We start from the raw sequence: 24,831 nt of genomic DNA on the forward strand, positions 1-24,831 counted from the left end.
CCGATCAGCCTGAGAATTAAAACCACATCGTATAACACATGCACAGTGTAACTGATGGCGCGTTGATGACGTGTGACCCAGCCTCCTTCCTTCAGAGAGCAGAGAGATACGTGTATGGATGTGTGTGCGGGAGCTGTTGGCCGTCCGTGGTGAGAAAGAAAAAAGCGGTAGATGATGGGATGAGAGACAACGTAATGTAACGTTATACAGACATAACAAGGCTGCTGAATAAGAGAGGCATCCGCCGAAACCGTACACGGAAACACACCGTGTTAATAACAAGCCAACTACCTCACAGTACCTCCAGCTGTGAGCTGTGATCTGTTTCTAAAGTCAGGCACCTTGGTGGAGGTCTGTGCTCTCCGAGTGCCCTTCTAGTTGAAGTTGTGACAATAACAAGTTGTGATTCTGTCTCATCAATACTGCTTTATGGTCAGGGTTATAATGCACATTGTCCTCATTTGACAGTGATATGCCCTAACAAAATCGACGATGCCATCCCACACTGGCAATAGGGCTGCACGATTATGGCCAAAATGATAATCACGATTATTTTGATCAATATTGAGGTCACAATTATTCATCACGATTGTTCTTTGATTTTAGCAACATCAGAGGACTGTTTTCACTTCCATGCTGTGCTACAGTACATCCCTTTAATGTACAAATTAGGGCTGCACGATGTTGGAAAAAACTGACATTGCAATATTTTTGTCTGCTATATATATATTGCAATATGAGGAAATACAGGAATATTCACCCTACCCTTTGTTAGCTACATTATAAAGTTAAATGCATCAATCTGGTGCACTTTGAAAGCAAATTAGCAACAATAAGAGCTAGATAATACATTTTATGCTCTTAATTTAACCATAAACACATTGGTTGTATAGATAATATCTATACCCAAAAGTGAAGCCTAAACATCTCGATCACCGGCTGGTGGCTGTTAGTTTAGGAAGCGCTTGATTTTATTTGATATGCAGCAGTTTTCTATGAGCAGAACACACATTTTAAAAATCAATATCTCAGGCAATCATGTTCATTTAATTGTGGGGAGCCAAAATTGTGACCGCGATTAATATTCGATTAATTATGTAGCCCTAACTGGCATACAGAGAAGTGAAAACACTTTCAATCATCATTAACATGAACATGTAGATACCTTTGTTTCCATTACAAAGCCGTTGATACGAAGCTCGAGAGATAATACATACGTGTTGGCAATGTAAATTAAAATCAAAAAATATAATCCGCATTTGTAAAATTGAGGAGGCCTGTTTGATTTGCTGATCTCTCTGGTTGAATCCAGTGTTGTGGTGGGTGGGTATTGCTTGAGGGCACACTTTCCCTCTATTTCCTGTGTCTGTTGTTTTAAGCCCTGTGCTTATCTGTGTCTCCCGAGCCGGCACAAGCTAAAACAAGAAGTGAGAGCCTTGGGGCACTGAGAGCTGAGTGCTTATTCAACTAACGTTATTTTTCATCCGCACTCAAATCAGCCTCTCATCACAGAACAAAACACGGAGAAGATGGGGATGTGATGGATAGACAGAAAAACAAACGTTGCTTGTTTACCTGCTAATACAGTAGAAAGCCACCAGGCGAAACAGATCTGCAAAGCTGATCCCAGATTCCTCGAGAGAAAAGGCTGCAAACAAAAGAAATGGGTACAGACTGAATTAAAATTCATAGACTGGTACTCAGATGTGGTTGCTTACAGGCGTTTGTATTTGGAACATTTATTCTGTCACTTACGTCCGGCCTTGCCGGCATTTTACAAGGAAGTTTTATTGATTTTAGTCACAAATTGGGTCTGTCCAATAAAGTTAGAGTGAAAGTTTGTATTGGTATATACCAGGGGTCTGCAACCTGCGGCTCCGTAGCCACATGCGGCTCTTTAGCCCCTCTCCAGTGGCTCCCTGTGGATTATTAAAAATGGAAATGAATAACTGTTTTTTGTTTACATTTTCATTTTCATTTATCATTTTTGTAGGTCTATGGTAGGTCACTGCATTAGACTTATATACTTTATAATTAGACTATAAACTGTGTTACCTTCATCACAATGCTCAAATGTTTTGCGGATCCAGAAAGATTTTTTATTTTTACTTTTTTGCCTAAATTGGCTCTTTAGATAGTAAAGGTTGCTGATGCCTGGTATATACATACAGTACATACATTACAAGTTGGTCACAAAATAAATTCAGTGCCTCCTTACAAAGTGAACACATAAAATACTGTTTATATCTATTGGTTTTAACATTTGTTTTTAAGCCACTGTTTAATGCGGTTTAATAACTTTCTACACTTTCAAACAACAGCAACATATTATTGCACCAGCAAAGAGATATACTTGCCACACATCAATATGCATGGACGACGGAACTTGCCAAAATAAAAAATAAATATAGGAATTACTCGGAAAATAAATAAATGTGTCATTAATATAAATGAATACATAAATTGTACATAAATTGATATTTCTGTTTTAATTTGTTTCTTTATTTTTTTATCTTTGTATTATTTCCCTTATTTATTTACTCTTATGCTTCATTTTCCCTTTTATTTACTTATGTATATATTATTTATAACTGTATTTATAAATGTTTGCATGTATTTTGTATTATCTATAAAGAAAGAAATGCATAAATACATAAATAAATACACACATTTAAAAGTAAATATACAATAAATACAAAATAAATAAACGCAAAAATAAATAAATATATTTATAAATAAATAAATAAATAAATAAAGGGAAACTTAAACAGAGAGAAAAAAATAAGGGAAGATGGATAAGATTAATAAATAAAGAAACAAATTAAAAGAGAAATATCAATTTATGTCACACAAATTGATATTTCTGTTTTAATATCAATATCAATATATCGATATCTAGGCACTGTTGTGCTTGTTAATGAGCGATGTGGCTTGAAAAGTATTGGTGATTTGTATTTTCCTGTAAAAGCGTTGTTTAAAAGTTCAGATCTAAACCGTTGGTGCTCAAGGCTAACTGAACCCAGCAGTCAGTATGAGAGGCCAACTGGAGAGCAGCTGACCCACATCTAAAGGCCAAACCAGGCCAAAGGCACTCCCCCTCCCTCCCTCCCATGCATGCTGTCATTTCAGCAGGGAAAATCCACAGCTGGTGTGTCATCACACTTTGGCTCTGTCACAGCTCCGTGACTAACTCCCAACACTGAAGCACAGCACAATGTAGGACTAGTTATTGAAAGCTTATAAGCACAGTTACAGTACATACTGACCGACAATCTTTCTTTTTGTGTGACTATATCACAATTGTTAACCACTAGAATAAAGTTATTTTACTATGTCAACATTGAGACTATTTTCAAGTGCTACTAAAGTCACACATACACACAGCTAGCTACAGTATGTTTTTACCTGTTCAATGTCAGTCTTGAGGCAGTGCAAACAAACATGTGACCATGACCAAATGTTGTTCAACTCACGGTTGGCTGCAGACGTGTACTGAAGATAAACGCTGCAGCCAAACCACATCAGCAGATCAACACTTTATCACTTTATACCAGCAATTTAGTGGGACAGTCACATTCAATGAACAGCTAAGTGGTGGTAGGAATCGTTTTAAAAGTGAGCCCCACATTGGCATGCTTACACACACACACACACACACACACACACACACACACACACACACACACACACACACACACAAACTGACATCCCTCCGGTCACACACTCTCATTTCTCATTTACGTATGGGTTTATCTTTGTACGCACACAATATGCGGAGGTAGACAGGAAATGACATTTTTAAGTACAGTACTTGAGTACAGTGTGACTGCAGAGGTGGTTGTGGTTGAACAAGACCAAATCAGGAAACTGAAAGAACACAATTAGAGCTGTCTGACACGTCTAGGTCATTACAACTCCTGAGTTGACATGACTTTACTTAAAAAAAAAGCATGGCTAACTAAACTGTTGCTTATTGAACATATTCTGTACAGTGCCAGATTGTTTTGCAAATAGCAAAGACTGACAAAGATTTTGAGTGGGACTGTCAATCGATTCAAATAGTTATTTAATTAAATCATTTTATTATTATTTTTTTTTATTTTAATGGGACTCAAATGTCTTCTTAACAGAGACACCTGTGTCTGTTAAGTCAACGAAAGTCAGCGTCCTGTTGCTCGCGCTCACGTTTGTGCTCACTCTACATAGACATGAAGGAGCATCGGTCAAAACAGTGAGGCGACACACGTCAATTAAAAGCACAATATCACTCTATATTTCAGCTGCTTGGGAGTAATGTTAGCTGACCAGACGAAGGTCTCTCCATGAATCGATGCTGATGCTGTGTTTTCCTGCCTCAGCCTCCCGACCGCGGCCGGAGGGAAGAGGGGAGACACCGGAGTTTTGGTCGGAGACGATAACGTTTCTCTCTGTGGAGCTCCGTCACTTCACAAGACACGCGAAACTTCTGTTGGTCTGGAGGAGCTGCAGCAATTATTACTGCACAAACGTCCACTGTATATTCACTAGATATTCTCAGAGCTAAACTAACTCTTCTGCTGTGTGGAGTGTGCGCGCATGCACGTGAGAGTGGAGCGAAAGAGCGAGAACAAGCGCGGTGTGTGAGTGAAGGCAGGCAGGCAGAGGAGGAGAGTACAGCAGAGACTCCGGTCCTGGAGACCAAAGCTACGGTCTCCCCCGCGTCCTCCGACCGCGGCCAACACTGTTTAACAGACGGGCTTCACTAGATACAACCAAGAGGTTTTGGTGCTTCCGTGTAGTTTGTGTTTGAGTCTGAGTCTGAACAGCGTAACCACACGCGAGCCCGCATGGGACACCGACGCGTAATGATTTATACGTGTAAGAAGTTACAAACAGTCCCTTTAATTCATTTTATTATTTTTAATTTTTTTAATTTTTTTATTTAACTTAATTAATAAAAAAATAAACTGCATGTGATTATCATAAGGTGGGCATGTCTGTAAAGGGGAGACTCGTGGGTACCCATAGAACCCATTTTCATTCATATATCTTAAGGTCAAGGGACCCCTTTGAAAATAGCTATGGCAGTTTTTCCTTGCCAACATTTAGCGCAAGTTTGGAGCGTTATTTAGCCTCCTTTGCGACAAGCTAGTGTGACATGGTTGGCACCAATGGATTCCTTAGGTTTTTTTAGTTTCATATGATATTGGTATCTTAACTCTAGCTTTAAAACAGAGCCTGCTACAACCTCTTTTTATAAGGGTAATTAAAAGTCAAAAAGTTTGCGTTAATGCGTTAATCTGATAGTCAGTTTGGTATTGTCTGTAATCTTCAATCTATTTGACAGTATTTATGATATCCTGATGTAGATAACTCCACCCGTCCTGCACTCACATGAACAGTCGACATGTTACTTACTGTACTGGCTCTCTCTGACAGAGAAGTGGCTGATGGGAGTTCCTGACTGATCCTCCTTCAGACGCACAGACAGAACCTTTCTCTGCAGAGCGGCTGACTTCCTGACCAGGAACACCTGTCATGGAATATAAAACAATCTTAGATGATATTCAAATAAAACAGCATTTTGTATCCCAGGATGGTTAACCCCTTCCTCACCCCAGGAGGCTGTTTGAGCAGCATGCGACAGGCCTCCTCTTCACTGACTGCCAGCAGCAGCCACACCGGGTGGGTTTGAGTCAGCCTGTCCAACACGCTCATCTTCCTTCTCAAGGAGTCGTATCCAGAATCCCTTTCACCCCCGACCCCGCCACAGTGGGGGGACTGCAGGTAAACGCCGCACACTTCATTCTCCAGCCTGGAGGAGAAACAGAGAGAGAGAGAGAGAGAGAAAGACACAGAAAGGGAAACACTTTTGCCATCTGCTGGTGAAAATTAGGCATTTAACAAATACTGTCGAAGGATTTAACAGATTTAACAGAATGCAAAACAATGCTGATGGCGATACATGAGGTGGTCCATCAAGAGAAGTAGCTCCAGAAATTATAGGGAATAAAAAAACTAGCCAGGTTGATGAACATTTTGAAGATTAAGAAGATGTTTGGGAAAACAGTCTTACCCGCGTAGATCCATGGGCTCTTTGTCAAACGTTGGCGATGTCTGGACCATCTCTCTCTTCAGCTCCCCGATCTCCAATGCAAATGTGTCAATCAGCTGGAAGAAGAAGACAGAATGAGAGGCGTTGACTGATGAGGGCATAGCAGAAGGAGAAGAGGAGGGGGAACTGCAATAAATGAAACCGACGGCGTTGCTCAAACATGAAATAGAAAGCAAAGAAACGGAGACTGGGAAATGGAGGGACTGCACAGTTCACATCTAGAACAGGAAGGGCAGGATAACCGTTAGTCATTTCCTAAAGGCAGGAAACAAGGAGACAAAGCATTGTCAAAAAAAATGACCCACATCAAGATCCACAGCGAGAAGAAAAAATCGGTCGTACTGCGTGCAAACATCTGGATAAATCTGGGCAGGAAGGCTTGAAAGATCGCATCTCTCATGTCATGCAGGACTAATTTCAGGCTGACAGAGATAAGGGTTGTCATTTAAAATCTATGTTTAGCACCAATTAGTCAACGCAGTGAATAGATGAAATGACAGGATTGTGACTTTGTAAAGTATTTAGTTTGAGCCCATAACTATTTTTTGGGACTTAAAATAACACTTTAATCCTCCGACAACCCGCTGGCGAGCCCGGCCGCTATTCTGTCTTTCAGAGGATGATGCGGGCTGAAGTTTCAAGCTAGAGATACTGGTATCAGATGAAACTAGAAACTAGAAAACCTAAGGATTCCATTGGTACCAACCATGTCATACTAGCTTGTCAGGAAGAACACTAAATAACACTACAAAGTTACACTCAATTTTGGTGAGGAAAAACTGGCATGGCGACCTTCAAAGGGATCCCTTGACCTCTGACCTCAAGATATGTGAATGAAAATGGGTTCTATTGGTACCCACGAGTCTCCCCTTTACAGACATGCCCACTTTATGATAATCACATGCAGTTTAAGGCAAATACATACAATACAGTATCATTTTGTAGTTATTAATATGCAAGTAATATTTGCCTATTCTAAAATGGTGTATTTGAATATTTCTGCATACTGGGGTCCCTAAACAGTCTGGAATTACATATATGGGGTATGACTGTAAAGCTGAGACTCTTGTGGATCCAATGAGTCCAACTGTATTCATGTGTGATGATGTTAGTCCCCATAGTAGCCATTTCATTGTAGTGAGACCAGTTTTTTAAATTTGACCTCCCTGTATAAAATGACCTGTGGTGACCTCTAGGATAATCACAGCCTCATGAAACTTTACAGCCACAAACTAGAAACCTAGAGCATTCAGAGGATGGATAGCTTCCTAGCTAGATTGACAATAAGGGGGTTTCTGAGCAGATTGCACAACAGAAGTGTCGCCATCCAATTGCTGAAAAATGCAATTCTTGCAGAAATCTCCAAATGTCAAAAGTTTTTGATCCCAAATCACAGCATGGCTTTTTCTATGGTGTTCCTCAAGGTCTTGGTGTCTTAATGTGGTATTTATGAGGGATTATTGATCTTTTTGTATCAATACTGAAGTTGTAAATAATTGTTAAATTTAGCACCAAATCTGTGAAGAAATGGTATCAACCTAAAAATTGTGCAACAAATTATGAGACCTAATAGAGCATGGGGATGGACATCACAAACTTAATTCAGGGGTGCAATACTGAAGACCCAGATATGGGATGTGTTTAACAATCCCTGATACCAACCTCACAGAGCATACCAAAAAACTCATGTGGTTGGCTGCCCAATCGTCTTGACATTTGTTTCTGTTTTGAGAATAAAAGAGAACGTGAACAGGAAGTATAATGTTTCCAGGGAGTTAGTTAGTTAGTTTGCTGTCAACTACAACTTGAGCCCAGGTGTTTTAGCCTATACTTGTTTACATTTTGGCAAATTAGTACCATTGAGGACCACATCATCACATGATGATCATCGCATGATGATGTGGTCCTGTTAACATCATCGGCCTGCGACCTCCAGCACTCACTGGATCGGTTCGCAGCCGAGTGTGTAGCGGCCGGGATGAGGATCAGCACCTCTAAATCTGAGGCCATGGTTCTCAGCAGGAAACAGATGGATTGCCTACTCCGGGTAGGGAATGAATCCTTACCCCAAGTGAAGGAGTTCAAGTACCTCGGGGTCTTGTTGGCGAGTGAGGGGACTATGGAACGTGAGATTGGCCGGAGAATCGGAGCAGCGGGGGGGTGGTATTGAATTCGCTTTACCGCATCGTTGTGACGAAAAGAGAGCTGAGCCGGAAGGCAAAGCTCTAGATCTACCGGTCAATCTTCGTTCCTACTCTCACCTATGGTCATGAGGGCTGGGTCATGACCCAAAGAACTAGATCGCGGGCACATGCGGCCAAAATGGGTTTCCTCAGGAGGGTGGCTGGCGTCTCCCTTAGAGATAGGGTGAGAAGCTCAGTCATCCGTGAGGGACTCGGAGTAGAGCCGCTACTCCTTTGCGTTGAAAGGAGCCAGCTGAGGTGGTTCGGGCATCTGGTAAGGATGCCCCCCCCTGGGCGCCTCCCCAGGGAGGTGTTCCAGGCACGACCAGCTGGGAGGAGACCACGGGGAAGACCCAGGACTAGGTGGAGAGATTATATCTCCACACTGGGGTCCCCTGCTGGAGCTGTTGCCCCCGCAACCCGACCCCGGATAAGAGGTTGAAGATGAGTGAGTGAGAGAGTTCCTGTTTGCAATGTACCCATGGATGTAGAGACAACTATCACTGGATTACTTTGATACAGAAGAAACTTAAAAACGTGAAGATTCTCAGGCCAGTTCTGGAGTTATAAGGTACGTAAGAGGATTTATTTATTGTGTTTATTCGCAATGGAAGCATTGGAGATAACGGTGTCCGAGGGTATTCGATGGGAAGTCGCACTGAATCTAAAAATATGTGTATCATGTCTGTGTGTTCAGATTTGACTGAGTCTTGAGAGAATTTTGACACAATTTGCGGTAATCTGGTTAAAGTACATTAATTGCCTCCACGAGCTGTGTGACACACCCTCTGCTGCTACTGGAACTGCTGACCGTGTTGGTAAGCGGGGCCAAAATCAGCAGGCAAAAGCTACAGTAACTAGAATGAAAGATGTGAGAATACATTCTGGCAGAATGAATCCCGAAATCAGCAGTTATATGAAATTCCCCCCCAAAAAGGACGAGCTGAAAAGTGCTCGGCTGCATTAAGACTTCTAGCAGCTGATTACTTTCATGCTGTTGTTGGTTGTTTTTTTTCACCCTTTCCCACATTCCCTCTCTCCACATTTTAGAGCACTCCCTGGTGATCCAGAGCCTCCTCAAACATGTCGGAGCAGATGTTGAAACTTGGATGCTTTACTCTGATGATCTGGGTCAAACAGTGCAAACAAGATGGCTTCCTAACTATTGTGTTGTTGCATCTGGCTGCAGAGCACAATACAATGAAGATAAAAGACATGTGGGAAGTAATGAAGGGAAAGAATGTCGATGTCATATTATCAGAGTTGTTTTGATGTGGTAAGCTCCTCCCATTTAGGGCAAACACAAACACATTATACAGAAACACTACTTTAAATGAGGAGTTTCTGCACCTGAAGCAATGCTTCCATCACACATTTCAACCAGTAGGAGGCATCCTTTTCCAAACTTTGCTCCAGCAGCTGGGATCCAGGCCAGACCACAGTCACCACAGGCCCCTCTAATTCCCCCCGTCGCAGGACTAAGTGGAGCCAGCTCTGTTAAAGCCTCAGACTCCCCCCAGCTTTGTGTCAGGACAAAATCCTACAACACGAGTCGACAGGTTAGCTCCAGACGGTGTTACTGGAGCACTGAAAGATGTACAGTTCAACACACAGACTGGGGATGCTCAATTTGAACCCTGGTGAAGACAGGAATAGCTGTTAAGAGTCTAGACAACTGACCAGTACTGGAGAGACAGCCAGCACTCTCACGCTTTTCCTGTCAAAAACAGTGAGAACCCAAAAACTAGAAGCTACAAACAGCCAAAGGGTGCTTTTCATTACGCTAACGTATGTTTCCTCACGTCCTCTCTCCTCCCGTGAACCGGAAATCGGCTCCTCCATCCTCACGTCTCTTCCTTTCTCTCTCTTACAGAGATGTGAGGAGGAGACATGAGTGAGGGAAGTGAGGAGACACATTAGCATAATGAAAAGCACCTAAAGTGTCAATTTAAAGGTCCCATATTGTAAAAAGTGACATTTTCATGTCTTTTATATCATAAAGCAGGTTTAAGTGATATATAAATACTGTGAAAGTATCGAAACGCTTAATCCACAGAGAAATACACAGCCTGTATTCAGAAACTGAGCTTTTGAAACAAGCCGTTAGGATTTCTGTCCATTTGTGATGTCACAAATCTACAATATTTAAGACCATTTCACAGTTTTAAACGTAAACATACTAAATGGGTCCCAGTGGTTTTTCCTGTTGCAGTGTATGTGAATGACATCAGCTGACAGGAAGTAAACATGGACCCAAACTGTTGCCTAGCAACGCAGTTCTGTTGCAATTCCATTGAAATGCACTAAAACGGAGCGTTTCAGACCGAGGGTAAATATAGGTATATTCAGACACACACTATGAGGAAAATAAAGGGATTTTTGAACATTAAAGCATGTAAACATGTTCTAGTAGAAACCCAAACTACAAGTATGAACCTGAAAATGAGCATGATATGGGACCTTTAAACTACAAGGATCCTACAAGCTGTGAACAGAGATTAGTTTTTGGATTACAAAGTGCTGAATTTGATTGTACCATTGAGAATGAACCTTTTTGGATTTTCCTGGTTTGATTACCAAATTATGAAGTTATTACATTAACTTTACTTAAAAGGTACAGTGTGTAGGATTTGGTGGCATCTACTGGTGTGGTTGCAGAAACTGAATACCCCTTCGCTCACACCTCCTTTTCCAAGACCGTGGTAACGTGAGACGCCGAGTGCAAAACCGTGGTAACAGTGTCCGCCTCGCTAAGAGGTCATCCTTACCATAATAACTAGGGCTGTCAATCGTTTTAAAATATTTAATTGCGATTAATTGCATGATTGTCCATAGTTAATTGTGATTAATCGCTAATTAATCACATATTTTTTATCTATTCAAAATGTACCTTAAAGGGAGATTTGACAAGTATTTAATACTCTTATCAACATGGGAGTGGGTAGATATAGTGCTTTATTCAAATATATGTTTATATTTATGATAAGAAATCAATTAACAACATAAAAACAATGACAAATATTGTCCAGAAACCCTCACAGGTACTGCATTTAGCAAAAAAAATATGCTCATATCATAACATGGCAAACTTAAGCCCAACATGAAAAAACAGCTTGCGGGTACCCATAGAACCCATTTTCATTCACGAATCTTGAGGTCAGAGGTTAAGGGACCCTTTTGAAAATGACCATGCCAGTTTTTCCTCACCAAAATTGAGACAAAAACAGTTTTAAAGGGTTATTAATGTGGCCGTGGTCAGAAGTAGAAAGATAGTTACTACCTTCTGTTAAGAGATGGGCATTGAATTATATGAATGGAAATGGGGGAATAGAGACATGGGAAAGACTTCAGACTTTGTCTGAGGAAGAGCTTGGGCTCGAAACGTCACTTACGAAGATGTGCCAATAAATTGCACTCTAAGGGAGCTACAGTGTGCGAAACTGCTGAGCTCTGAAATGAAGGTCAGTGAACACGCGAGTTGCTGAGTGACTGGTTCTGGGCAGAGAGCCTTGTGGAGCTCTAATGGTGGCGTCCATATCATATATTATTTCACACTGATGACTTTTAGAGGACAACGACTGACATCCAGGAATACACTCCACAACCAAAATCTGTGCTTCACTAGCTTGCGAGTCATACTTGCCAACCTTCCCAATTTTCCCGGGAGACTCTCGTTTTTCATCGCCCTCTCCCGGTTTCTTCCCGGGGTCACAATTCTCACGTATTTCTCCCGATTTATGACAAATTTTCACACTTTTTTTTCCTTTTCGTTATCTCAACCTGTTTGTGGAACTGAACAGTCGGTATAATCCCTACTGTTTCCACCCGGACGACAATAGAGCTACACCAACTGTCGGAAGAGAGCAGTCTCTGCTCGCGACACAGCGCCGTTTGAGCTTAAGGTTGCGTTCGAAAAGTCAAAAAATTACGTCCTAACGTCTTCTCCTAACCACTTTTCCTTGACCTCAATGGAAAACGTCATGAGGTCAAGGAAAGATGGGAAGGAGAATTAAGAAGGACTTAGGAAAAGACAACCGTGGTGTTGAGAGAATCCGACTGCACTTTCACTAGGCTCCGTAATTATGATGCGACGGCGGCGGATGTTAGTGTCGTGGGTCTGCCGTGGTGAAACTACAATGTTGAAACGGCTACAAAAGGCACTGCTCCCCCCCCCCCCATGCGTTGTTAAATAGGTCTTTCAGTGACAGGCTGCTTCACCGAAGTCGGGCTTTGCTCGACGCAGCGAAAAGCCGCAGTGGTGCTGTTGTCGCGTTGTGTCTGAAAGGACCTTCAGTGAGTGAGAGGTGGAGAGAGAAATGGAGAGCACTAACTGAAAGAAATACTCAAGCAGGAGCAAAAATAAATAAAAACGGATGAATATTAGTTTATGCCAGAGATTCACACACCAAGTTCACACCAGAGAGGAGAATTATTCAGTTTTCTTTCCTGAGAATTAAAGGTAAAATAAAAAAGTTTAACATAAAAATGCTGTTGCAGACACAACCCCGCTTTGGTTTTGAAATCCTCCCTACTTTTAAGGTCTCAAGGTTGGCAAGTATGTTGTGAGCCTCTCCCACTGCATCCATCTGGTCTGTTTCCACTCTGCACAACACAGGGTTGCACAGATAGACAGACTGAAGCACAGAGGCTGACCTCATGCATAGACACACATACCAGAGCGTGTGTTTATTCAGCTCCTTTAAGGTTCTGAATGTGTAGAGGTAAGTGATTCTCTGCATGGACTGCTGTTAAAGCCATGGATGGAGTCAACGGGAAACTATGTGTTTGGTTTTGACACACAGACACACGCTCTTTCACAGGGTTAGTGAGGACGGGAAAAAAAACGGCAAAGGAAATTAACTGCGAGACAGCTTTCAGTGTTTGTTTCTAAGTTCACTGTTGATCCTGGTCCAAGTCTGTCTTTTCTAGCTTTGAAAGTGCATTTCATGTATTAAAGCAGCAGTAGGCAAAATGTTTTTGGCATCATTGGGCAAAATATCCTATAATAACCTTTCGGCATATTGTAATTCAAGTGTTCTGAGAGAAAACTAGACTTCTGCTCCTCCTCATGGCTCTGTTTTCAGGCTTTAGAAAATCTAGCCCCGTAACGGGAGACTTTGACCAATCACAAGTCATTTCAGAGAGAGAGAGCATTCCTATTGGCTATCAACGGAGGCAGCTGTCAATCACTCGCAACCTCCGATCAAACGGTCTAACTAGGCAGACCTGATCAAATATGAATCAATATTCTGTTACTGTAATGCCTATTTCTCTCCTCAGTAATCTTGTAGTGTACTGTTTAGCTGTAAAATGAGAAAGTTTGTGACCCGGCAGCCATGTTGAGATCAGTTGAGGAAATACCAAGCACCGCCCACCAGCCGGAGCACACTTTCTCATTTTACAGCTAAACAGTACACTACAAGATGTTTCTGAAAACATGTTATGCATGAAATAGGCATTACAGTAACAGAATATTGATTCATATTTGATCAGCGCTGCCTAGTTTGACCGTTCGATCGGAGTTTGCAAGTGATTGACAGCTGCTCAGAGACGGCAAGGCTCCAGCTCGGCTCTGATTGGTTGTTTTCCTCCGGTTTGTGATGGTTTGCAGATGCCGTTAAGAGCACCGGACAACACAGAGAAACACAATTTTTTTTTCAGATTACCTGTCTCATGCACTACTGTCAGAATATAGTGACCGTTTTATTTCACCTATATTTGCTCCGACCTGCCCCCCCCCCCCCCCCGCTTTAATCCTCACAAAACTGAATTTGCCAAACAACCTGGATGAACTAAGGAGATGCTGCCGGGTGAAAGCTGTAAACTTCTACTGAGACACACCGTGCATCGCAAGTTTTAGGTCTCTCGCTTGCCCAGATTTTACAGGAGAGCAAGAATTTGACTCTAAAATTAGATCTCTTGTCCGTGGCTGGGGGCTTGCAATGAACAAGGCTATGGCTGCTTTACGTACGTACTGTGATTTATATGTAGCATAACATTTACTTACTGTTTGTAATCCAGATAAGTCATGATGAGTGAGAGATGGACAGAAAATGAAGATGGAAGAAGGTGCTCATGATATGATTGATAATAAAAGACTCAGGAAACAGATTTAGCTCATCACTTCCCCAGAAATAGACCTTTTTCCAGAAATAAGAGTGTTTATAATGAAACAACAACATGACATCTGAGACTGCATGAAAAACAAGTGCTGGTAAGTGTTATTTCGGTGTGTGAGCAGCAGGGATGACAGTATGTGTGAGCGATGGTGGAAGAGAAAGAAAACAAAGGAGACAATGAAGAAACAGGGAAGATGAAAGGGGATAGAGAGATACTGAGAGAGAGAGAGAGAGAGAGAGAGAGAGAGAGAGAGAGAGAGAGAGAGAGAGAGAGAGAAGTAGAGTTTTATAACTCCTGTGAGTGTGTTTGTCAGGCTGCCAACAAGTGCAGCTGGCATTCTTCACTTCCAGCACTCCTTCAGTATGAAGGCAGAAGAGAAGGAAAACTGTCGAAAGGCAACTCCACGTTTATGTTTCATCAATCAATACTAGATTTCATTTCCTGAAAGAACAAAGAAACCGTTTGAACACCCAACAGGATAAAATAGTCCAGAGTGCATAAATCCATAAATTCTCTCATGAATGTAGAAGAAAAGGTTCCTGAGAGATACAGACCTCAGCTTGTACAGTATAATCAGGAACATTTGAACGAAACAACAACTGATAAAAAACTATACTTTCCAAGTCACGATAAAGGCCGAGGCCTCATCTGGTATTTTTCCAGACTCTGCATAAATATTCACAATGGATATATTGTCATATTTTGGAGGGACTAGTTACAGACGTAGGCAAAGTTGTTGGTAACGTTCCGTTAAAGAGAGAAAAACCCACAATGGTCACTGAAATAACTTGAAACTGACAAAAGTAATAATAAATAAAAATTCACTGAAAATTAACTAATGAAAATCAGATATTGTTTTTGAATTATGGTTCAGCAGAATCATTTAAAAAAACAAACTAATGAAACTGGCCTATACAAAAATGATGGTAACATTAACTTAATATTTTGTTGCACAACCTTTCGAGGCAATCACTGCAATCAAGTGATTTCTGTAACTCTCAATGAGACTTCTGCACCTGTCGACAGGTATGTTGGCCCATTCCTCGTGAGCAAACTGCTCCAGCTGTCTCAGGTTTGAAGGGTGCCTTCTCCAGACTGCATGTTTCAGCTCCTTCCACAGATGTTCAATAGGATTTAGATCAGGGCTCATAGAAAGCCACTTCAGAATAGTCCAATGTTTTGTTCTTAGCCATTCTTGGGTGTTTTTAGCTGTGTTTTGGGTCATTATCCTGTTTGAGGACCCATGACCTGCAACTGAGACCAAGCTTTCTGACACTGGGCAGCACATTTCGCTCCAGAATGCCTTGATAGTCTTGAGATTTCATTGCACCCTGCACAGATTCAAGACACCCTGTGCCAGATGCAGCAAAGCAGCCCCATAACATAACCGAGCCTCCTCCATGTTTCACATTAGGTATAGTGTTCTTTTCTTTGGATGCTTCATCTCTTCGTCTATGAACATAGAGCTGATGTGACTTGCCAAAAAGCTCCAGTTTTGTCTCATCTGTCCAAAGGACATTCTCCCAGAAGCTTTGTGGCTTGTCAATATGCATTTTGGCAAATTCCAGTCTCGCTTTTTTGGGGTGTAGCACAATGAACAATCCATTAGATTTTAGTGGCAGATTCAGATCATGATCCGGACTCAGGAATATGTTTAAGGATTCCGATCAGCCTGAGCATTAAGACCACAGGGTATAACACATGCACAGTGTAACTGATGACGCGTTGATGACGCATGACCCTGCCTCCTTCTTCGAGCAGAGAGATACGTGTGTGGATGTGTGGCGAGACTTCGAGATGCGGGAGCTGCTGGCCTTCCACGGTGAGAAAGAAAAAAACGACGGGATGAGAGATAACGTAGTGTAACGTTTTACAGACATAACAAGGCTGCTGAATAGGGATGTCACGAGAACCGAACTTCGGTACCAAGTCGATGCCGAAATTCTAAAAAAGTGACGGTACTCGTTTTCTACAGTACCGAAGGTACCATACGATGCCTGTAATCAGGGTCCGAAATAAATAAGCGCCAAATGCGGGTAGATTTTCCGTTTGGCGAGTAGGCTCTTGTCCTCTGCTCTCTGTGTGTCGGAGTTCGACAAACACACGCACACACAACAGCGCCGTCGAGATGTTAGGTTTGTTTACTTTTTCAGAGATCCTTTATTAATTTGTTCGAGAAGAGGATTCACTCGTGGGGAAAAAAAGCTGAACTGAACTGAATTTCTATCTTTTGTTGTTTATTGCTATATCTCTGAAAAGTGGTGTTTTTTTTTATTGTCATCAAAATATAAAATTAGCATTTTAAATAAATATTTAATGGTCTAATGGTCTGTCACCATGTTAGTGAACTTAATCTACTGCTTGCAATCTGAGGATATATATATATATAGAGAGAGTGTGTGTGTGTTCAGCCTCTGCTGTTTTCTTGCAGTCTACAGAGCTGTACCTGAGGAATAAAGTCTTATCATTTTACCTTTTTTTTTTTTTTTTACCGTGGTATCGAATTGGGTATCGAGATTCGTGGAAATTCGCTGGTATTGGTATCGACTTCTAGATTTCTGGCATCATGACATCCCTACTGCTGAATGAGAGAGTCATCCGCCGATACGTTACACGGAAACACACCGTGTTAATAACAACCTTGGCGGAGGTCTGCGCTCTCTGACTGCCATTCTGGTTAGTATTTATTTTGCATATTTTGTCATAATCATCACTTTTACAGTTGAATAAATGTTGCATTGTTTGAATCACAATTTGTTAAAACTAGGGCTGTCAATTGATTCAAATATTTGAACGCATGATTGTCCAGAGTTAAATCACAATTAATCACAAATTAGTCGCACATTATTTAACTGTTGAAAATGTACCTTAATGGGAGATTTGTCAAGTATTTAATACTCTTGCACACATACAGTATATACATACATATTTATTAGTGGAATCATTAAAATTAGTGGTATCATAACATGGCAAACTGCAGCCCAACAGGCAACAACAGCTGTCAGTGTGTCAGTGTGCTGACTTGACTATGACTTGCCCAAAACTGCGTGTGATTATCATAAAGTGGGCATTTCTGTAAAGGGGAGACTCGTGGGTACCCATAGAATTCATTTTCATTCACATATCTGGAGGTCAGAGGTCAAGGAACCCCTTTGAAAATGGCCATGCCAGTTTTTCCTCGCCAAAATTTAGCATTTGTTTGCAGCGTTATTTAGCGTCCTTCGCGACAAGCTAGTATAACAGTCAACATGTTACTATTGCGTTAACTTTGACAGCCCTAGTTAAAACTAAAAAGATAAGAATGATAAAGGTGGCAGGTTGATAAGTAAGCTTCATTGTGATTTTCTCTTCACTGTCTAGATTTTTTCTAACTTTCCCAGTACAGCTGCTGTGTTATAGACAAGCTAGCATGGCGACCAAAAACTAGCCTACTAACGCCTTTGGCTGTCTCCATCCATCATGTGACACTTTCCTTGCAGGTCTTAGTTTCCTGTTGAGTTCCCCATGACAGCTACTGCTGCTCTGCTAAGCTAGGCTAGTTACCTTTTACCGGGATTCGTTTCGTGGGCGTCTCATCTCACCAGCCAGCTTTGATTTTAGGGTTGTTGGATAAGAAATGTAATAAATAATGTCTGACAATGACTGATATATTTGACTTCAGGACATCTCTTACTACATACATGCTGAAAATCAAATATTCTTACTGCATCAATTTAGATATTTTCCAAAGTAAAAGTCCCTAGAAGTGTATGATTCAACTTTTTCCCCATGGTCTAGTGTTAAAAAAGTGTTACAAAAATTGCAATTAGTCGTCACAGTGAATCGCAATACTTAAAAATAGTATCGTGAATCGGGAGATAGATGCGTCATCCCAGCCCTGGTAAACATGTTCTAATAGAAACCCAAAATACAAGTATGAACCTGAAAATGAGCATGACGTGTCCCTTTAACTACATCGTGACCAGAGATGTAGTTGCGAGGTTTTTGGTTTGTGGGGTTTTGCAGTATAATGCCGGTGATTCACCAAAACATTTGTGTCTTTTTTGTGTGTTGACTCAGCCTTTCCAACAAAAACACATTTGGTACACAGGAAGTGATGTGTTTCTATATTTCTAAGTGATCTTTGGAAAGTCATCCATCCATCCATCACCCTTACCTTAAAGAAGCTCCCGCTCCTGTCTGTGAGGCCGCTGGGGGGGTTTCTGGGCGGTGAGCTGGAGGCCATGTTGTCTTCCTGTCCACAGGACGTAGGGTAACTCTTAACGTCTGGGTGTGTGTTTACGTCTGGGACGGCGTCTGCAGGGGCCGGAGCTCTGTGGGTCAAAAATACGCTTCAGTCCAGACACTTCAGCTGTGGTGCAACCAGAGGAAATTCCTGCTTTGGCCACAGCCAGTTAATGGAGGTGCTGGTCTGCTGAAATGCTTTCAATGTGACTCTCTTTCTCCTCTCACCCCCCCTCTCTTCTAGCTTTCGTCACATTCACCTCTTCTTCTCCTTTCATTTCCCTGCCTCCTCTCTTTGTTTCCCCTTTCCCTCGCTCCTTCATCTCAGATAATTGCCCCAATCCTTTTTTTTTTTATCTCATTCCAATCCTCAGCTTATTTTTGGCCTGAACCTCTGTCCTCTCATTACCTGTCTCTCCTGTTTCCTCCCTCTCTCACATTTCCCCCTCCTTTTTTTCCTATATTTTGTTCCCATGTCCTCATACATGCAAAACTAATTTTCCATCTTGTCCTCAGTTCCAGCACAGCTGCCCTTCTTTCCCACCATTAACAGAAGGTTTTAGGGCTTCGGTTTGTCTCTCTGTCTATTTCTCTATCTGTGTTCTCTATTTGTCCCTCCTCCCTCCTCCTTTCTGCCTCACTGTCTTCCCCTCTTTCTCTCCAGCCAGGCTACAACTACTAGGGCAAGCCTTTCCCCTTTCTGGCAGAGGTTCACAGTCCTTGCAAACTGGGGAGATGCTGCATTCGTCCATCAGTCCCCACATGCACTTTCATCTCACACAGGAAGGAAGCCATCACCCCCCATCCACCATTGCAGGCTGTGAGGGGGAGGAAAGAAACGAAAAGAACGCTGACAAAGAGTGCTGAGGGTCGGGGCAGGAAAGCACACTTTCAGACGATTCAAAGTGAAACTGTTTCTAAACGCAGGGAATGTGTTTGTTTGCCAACATTTATCAAAATGGAAACATCAGTAAAAGTCCAGCTGCCCACCGTGGCAAGTGTTTAACAAGGCACAGTAAAGAATAGAATTGGGTCATGTCTGCTAGATTTGCAGCGGTGACATTTTCATTGAATAAAAGTTGTGCCATTGTGAAATTTTAACTTCAGCTATAAATCCTGACACATGGCTTCCATTTCTGTCTCCTGAAACAACAGACAACAGAGTCTGGGTGACATCACTGCAGTACATTCTCTATAGAAAAGAAGGCAGCGAATGAACCAGCGTACCAGAAAGCTGAAATCCATTCAAATTGATTAATAAGTAAAGAAGTAAAGCTGCATGAATCAATATTTTCAGTTAAAGGTGCAGTGTGTGGGATTTGTTGACATCTAGTGGTGTGGTTGCAGATTGCAACCAACTGAATACCCCTCCGCTCACTCCTCCCTTTCCAAGACCGCGGTAACGTGAGCCGCCGAGTGCGAAACCGTGGTAACGCCGTCGGCCTTACGGGTGGCTGTGATTACCCTTGATCAGTCCAACTCGTTACTTCTTTGTTGTGTAATTCTGTAACAAACTAACTAACTTGATGGTATTGAGTACCTTGTGTGATGTTAACTTAGAAGTATAGAAGCATTTGTGATTCGGTTGGGACTGGGCTAGGGATTAGTTTATATTTAGGTCACCTATTACTGTGCATTTTGGTTAGTCTTTTCCTCTGTATACAGTAGATACACTAGTGGAGGTGGCTGCCATTCGTGTGTTTTGTTTATTAGATTGAGAGTAGTTAAGGTAGAGTTTTATTTCTTGTTTATATCTAGTTGTTTGCCAGCTCAGCTGTGATTTTAATTTCTAGTTTGCAGTCGTTTTGATTTAATGACTTATTGATTTCGGCGCCATCAGAAGCCTGTTCCTAGTTTTATATTTTTTATATCAACACACTGGTGTCTGCTTTGGTTTGCTGCAACATTGTACTTGATTGTCTGCAGCCCTTGTTGTCTCAGTTGATTGTCCATTTTACAATAAACTGCCACTTTATGCCTGACTACATTGGCTTATGTTTCTCCCCTTATCCCTAGACCTTACCGGGACGTAACACAGAATATTGATTCATATTTGATCAGCGCTGCCTCGTTTGACAGCTGATCAGAGACGGCAGCTGGACGGCAGACTCCAGATCAGCTCTGACTGCTTGTTGTCCTCCGGTCTGTGTAATTTTGCAGATGCCATTAGGAGGACACCAGAAGACACCGGAGGACACAGAGGAACATGATTCAGATTACCTGTCTCATGCATTACTTTCAGTGTATAGTGACCATTTTATACAATGTTTTTAGTCATATTTGCTCCATTTCTACCCACTGCTGTTTTAATCAAGCAATACTCCCACACATGCTTCTCAAATGTTTTATGTCATTGTAATCTGAATATGTTATTGGTTATTGGGTTTCGCACTGTTGGTCGGAGCAATATGAAAATACATGTATGGACATTTTTCACTATCTTCGAGACTAGAGAATTACTCAGTCAGTTGAAACAAAGATGACAGATGAATCGATAATGAAAATAATTGTCAGTTACAGCCCTAACAAACTGCAACAAAGTCACTAAAGCCAAATAGATGCTGCTACATGTCTGGTAACCTACACAGAGACCGTTTCCTGACTGTCTCATAGCACAACTGATAGTCTGGCATGATGGTTTCATTTCCACAAACAGACCAAAGTGGCAGAAACAAAGACTCAGAGGGTCAGAGAGAATAAGGGAAAAAATAAAAGATGAACTTGATGTTCAAGTTGTTGTTCCCACAGGAATTTTTTTTCCAGGAAATCAGTTAGTGATGATTCTGTAAAAGATCTGATACTAGTGGCCGTGCCAATGAAAACACTAACAGTGAGGTAAATTATGTTTTCCACATGCATAAACCCTCTGAGCCTCAGATGAATCAGAGAGCATGCTGGGTATTGTAAGAAACAAGATGACCCCTCACCAGGGCAGCTCATATTTGCAGCTTTACTTGGCAAAACCAACTGTGGGAATGTCCCGCTCCCACCCGCCACCAAAGGTTGTGTCTAGAAGATAACACGGAAATTGCAAAACTGTCGCGAGATGGCTAAAGTTGGGCGATGATCTTGAATAGTTAAGGTTAAGCTGTGCATTCACTGTACGATTTTAGCCCTTTTTTGGCCCGAATTTTTAGCCGCACGACTCATTTTAGAGTTGCACCAAATTTCAGCTTCATCGCGCGTCGTTTGCCGTGCAGTGTACAGGTCAGAGGACCGATTAACTCCTCCAGACCAGTCGTCAGACCCTCGGATGAATTTCTGACATGTCAGAAATTTTGGTCTGCCGTCTACAGGCTCTTGCACAGTTGAAGCAGAGCCACGAGCCGGATCCCCAACGTCAGTGCCTTTTTTCTCCTCTTTTAACAGTGATCAGGGTGTAGCTATCAAGATAACAATGTACAATAGATATAGCTGGTAAAACGTACCTAGCTTACCTCCAGTTCTCTCTGCAATATCCAAGCCATACTGTCCACGTCTTCCTCGCCACACTGCAAGTCCATATAACGTTACGCCGCTGCCTCTTTTTTTTTAGACCTTTCAGCAGACAGGAAGGCTCAGATGATCAAGGCAGCACGTTTCTGCCTGTTAGCATTGTGACCCGTACAGACCATGGGTGTATTAAGAGAACTGGATACAGCGTTGGAGGCGGGGCCTCGTTCATTCCTATGAAAGTTGCTCAGTGACGCATGAAGCCAAAATGGCTCGACTGCAGAGTGGAAAAGTACCCGGATCTTCCGGTGATCTTCCGCATCCATTGGGCCCATAGATCAGGCGCAGTAGCGTCCGCTCAGTCACATGACTCGGTCACGGGGTCACAACCGACACGCCGTCGTCACAGCTTGCTAACTCCGTCTCCCAGCCCTCGCTCCAGCCTCGGTCTGGGTCTCATTCACATGAACAGAGGAAGGGAAATACCTCTGGATTCAGCTATTAGTGCATTTTACAACTTTTAGGACCTAATGATTTAAATAAGGGCTATTAGAGTGTTCATACTGGGAAGTTCATTTACCTAAAAAAAAATGATCCGCTGAGTTACAGACGTCTCTTTCCCAATGTAAGTCTATGGGAAAAAGTATTTTTGGGCCCAATGGCATCACGTAAGTTGTAGTACCACTGTTTGACCACTACACAAATTTGGATCAACGACCGGCGCTCTTCCTGGGGGCTTAGGATCACTGTGTGTGTGTGTGTGTGTGTGTGTGTGTGTAAGAGCCTCCAGCTGCAAGTAAACAAAGACACATCTGAGCATGCGCCCCTCCCTCGTAGAACCACAGAAAAGCCCCCTGGCTCTGCAGGACAGAGACACACTATTCAGAAGATAAACACACACACACACAAACACACTCACACACGCACACACACACACACACACACACACACACACACACACACACACACACACACACACACACGCACGCACACACACACATATATCAATACGTTCAAATGGTGTAAACGAGCTGTTGCCCCCGCGACCCGATCCCGGATAAGCGGTTGAAGATGGATGGATGGATGGTGTAAACTAGTAAATAAGAGATATACAGATGGCTAAATATCACGACATGCAAACATGCGTTAATAAATCATCCAGTTCAAAGAGAGACACAGTACAAGCCCCCCCCCCCCATACATACTCAGACTTCATTGTGCTTTACTAATAATAAAACAGAGACAGCAGGACTTCATTAAGCATTGTGGTGTCTTTGTTTTAAATCTCTGATGGTGGGACCCCATTCTTCTCCCAGTGGGTGTCATGCTAGCTGTGAGGCTGTACTGTACTTAATGAACAACTTCAGTGTTTGATGGGGGGTGAATACACAGACGTGTTGTTAGTGGCACTTCAACATCAGTATCATTCTTACATTGATCTTAAAAGGACCGGTGTGTAACAATTAGGGGGATCTACTGGCAGAAATGTAATATTATATTAATAAGTATGTTTTCTTTGATAATAAGAATTGTTGTGTTTTCGTTAGCTTACAATGAGTCGTTTATATCTACATAGGGAGCGGGTCCTCTTCACGTAGTCCGCCATGTTGCACCGCCATGTTTCTACAGTAGCCCAGAACGGACAAACCAAACTCTGATAACTTTTCCTGCTTGAGCCGCAGTCCATAACGTTATATGCTCCTGTCCCTGCCGCTCTCTCTCTCTTGCTTCACCACTCACTTCCCACGTACACACACACACACACACACACACACACACACACACACACACACACACACACACTCACTCTTAGCACTCTACTCTTACAACAACTGGCTCTAGAGAGGGACATTCACGTTTTCGCGTCGGCCACCGTAGCAATCCAACATGCTTTGCGCATAGGAGAAGTTGTAATCTGCAACCAGTGCACCACCGTGTCATCCCTTTGATTCAAATTTTTATTTTTTTAATTTTTTAATTAAAAAGCTTAAAATTTGGCCAAAGTTTTGGCTAACGTTAATGCTAGACTAGTAAACTACAGATTCGAGGTCGAGTAAACTAGCACCGCGGTGTCTCACGAAGGCTTTCAGGGCTAACAGGGCTCCGTGCTGCTGTCAGAGCAGCAGAGCACGAGGAGGCAGCTGCATAAACCCACTGCAGAAAAGAACTCCCACACGTGGGTCGTGTTATTGCCCTGAGGCAAACCAGATGATGGTGTGTGTGCGTGCGTGTGTGTGTGTGTGTGTGTGTGTGTGTGTGTGTGTGTGTGTGTGTGTGTGTGTGTGCGTCTGTGTCCAGGACAGGAAGGGATGGAAAGAGTGTATTTGATTTGAATATTTACTTTATTTAAAGGCAAGGCAATTCTTTAAAAACAGCTCCACAAATCTGTGTGTGTGTGTGTGTGTGTGTGTGTGTGTGTGTGTGTGTGTGTGTCTGTGTCTGTGTGTGTGTGTGTGTGTGTGTTTGTGCGTGCGCGGTCGTAGAGCAGAATTTGGGTCAGTGGTTCTCTGGAAGTTCAGCTGAACCGACTGGCCCATGTTGTGCTGGTTAGAGAAGGAATCTGATCGCTCACAGCTTTTTTTCACTCGAGGATAGAAGGTTAGGATTACTTTCACTTTTTCCATGAGACGTTTACGGACCTTCTGTCAGTCAAACACCAGCCTGACCGACAGCCTAACCTCTAATCACAGTTTTAGGAGTCTTGCAATAGCAACATGCAAACGCTCAGAATCGCCGTCAAACAAATCAAACTTCATATATATAACTGGAGTGCCACTG

At 42.3% G+C, this 24,831-nt stretch overlaps 1 protein-coding gene across 1 annotated transcript in view; it reads right to left on the reverse strand.

Annotated features, from left to right (window-relative positions):
- The window catches only part of LOC141765113 (ras and Rab interactor 2-like), a 55,483-nt gene that overhangs the window by 24,519 nt on the left and 6,133 nt on the right, over positions 1-24,831 (reverse strand). The window contains 5 exon segments of the mRNA XM_074631042.1: positions 1,576-1,648; positions 5,398-5,512; positions 5,596-5,794; positions 6,056-6,150; positions 18,554-18,710. Coding sequence (XP_074487143.1) covers positions 1,576-1,648; positions 5,398-5,512; positions 5,596-5,794; positions 6,056-6,150; positions 18,554-18,622 — 551 coding nt within the window. The 5' untranslated portion in view covers positions 18,623-18,710.

The sequence above is a fragment of the Sebastes fasciatus genome, chromosome 3 (assembly GCF_043250625.1).
Source record: "Sebastes fasciatus isolate fSebFas1 chromosome 3, fSebFas1.pri, whole genome shotgun sequence".
Classification (NCBI taxonomy): Eukaryota; Metazoa; Chordata; class Actinopteri; order Perciformes; family Sebastidae; genus Sebastes; species Sebastes fasciatus.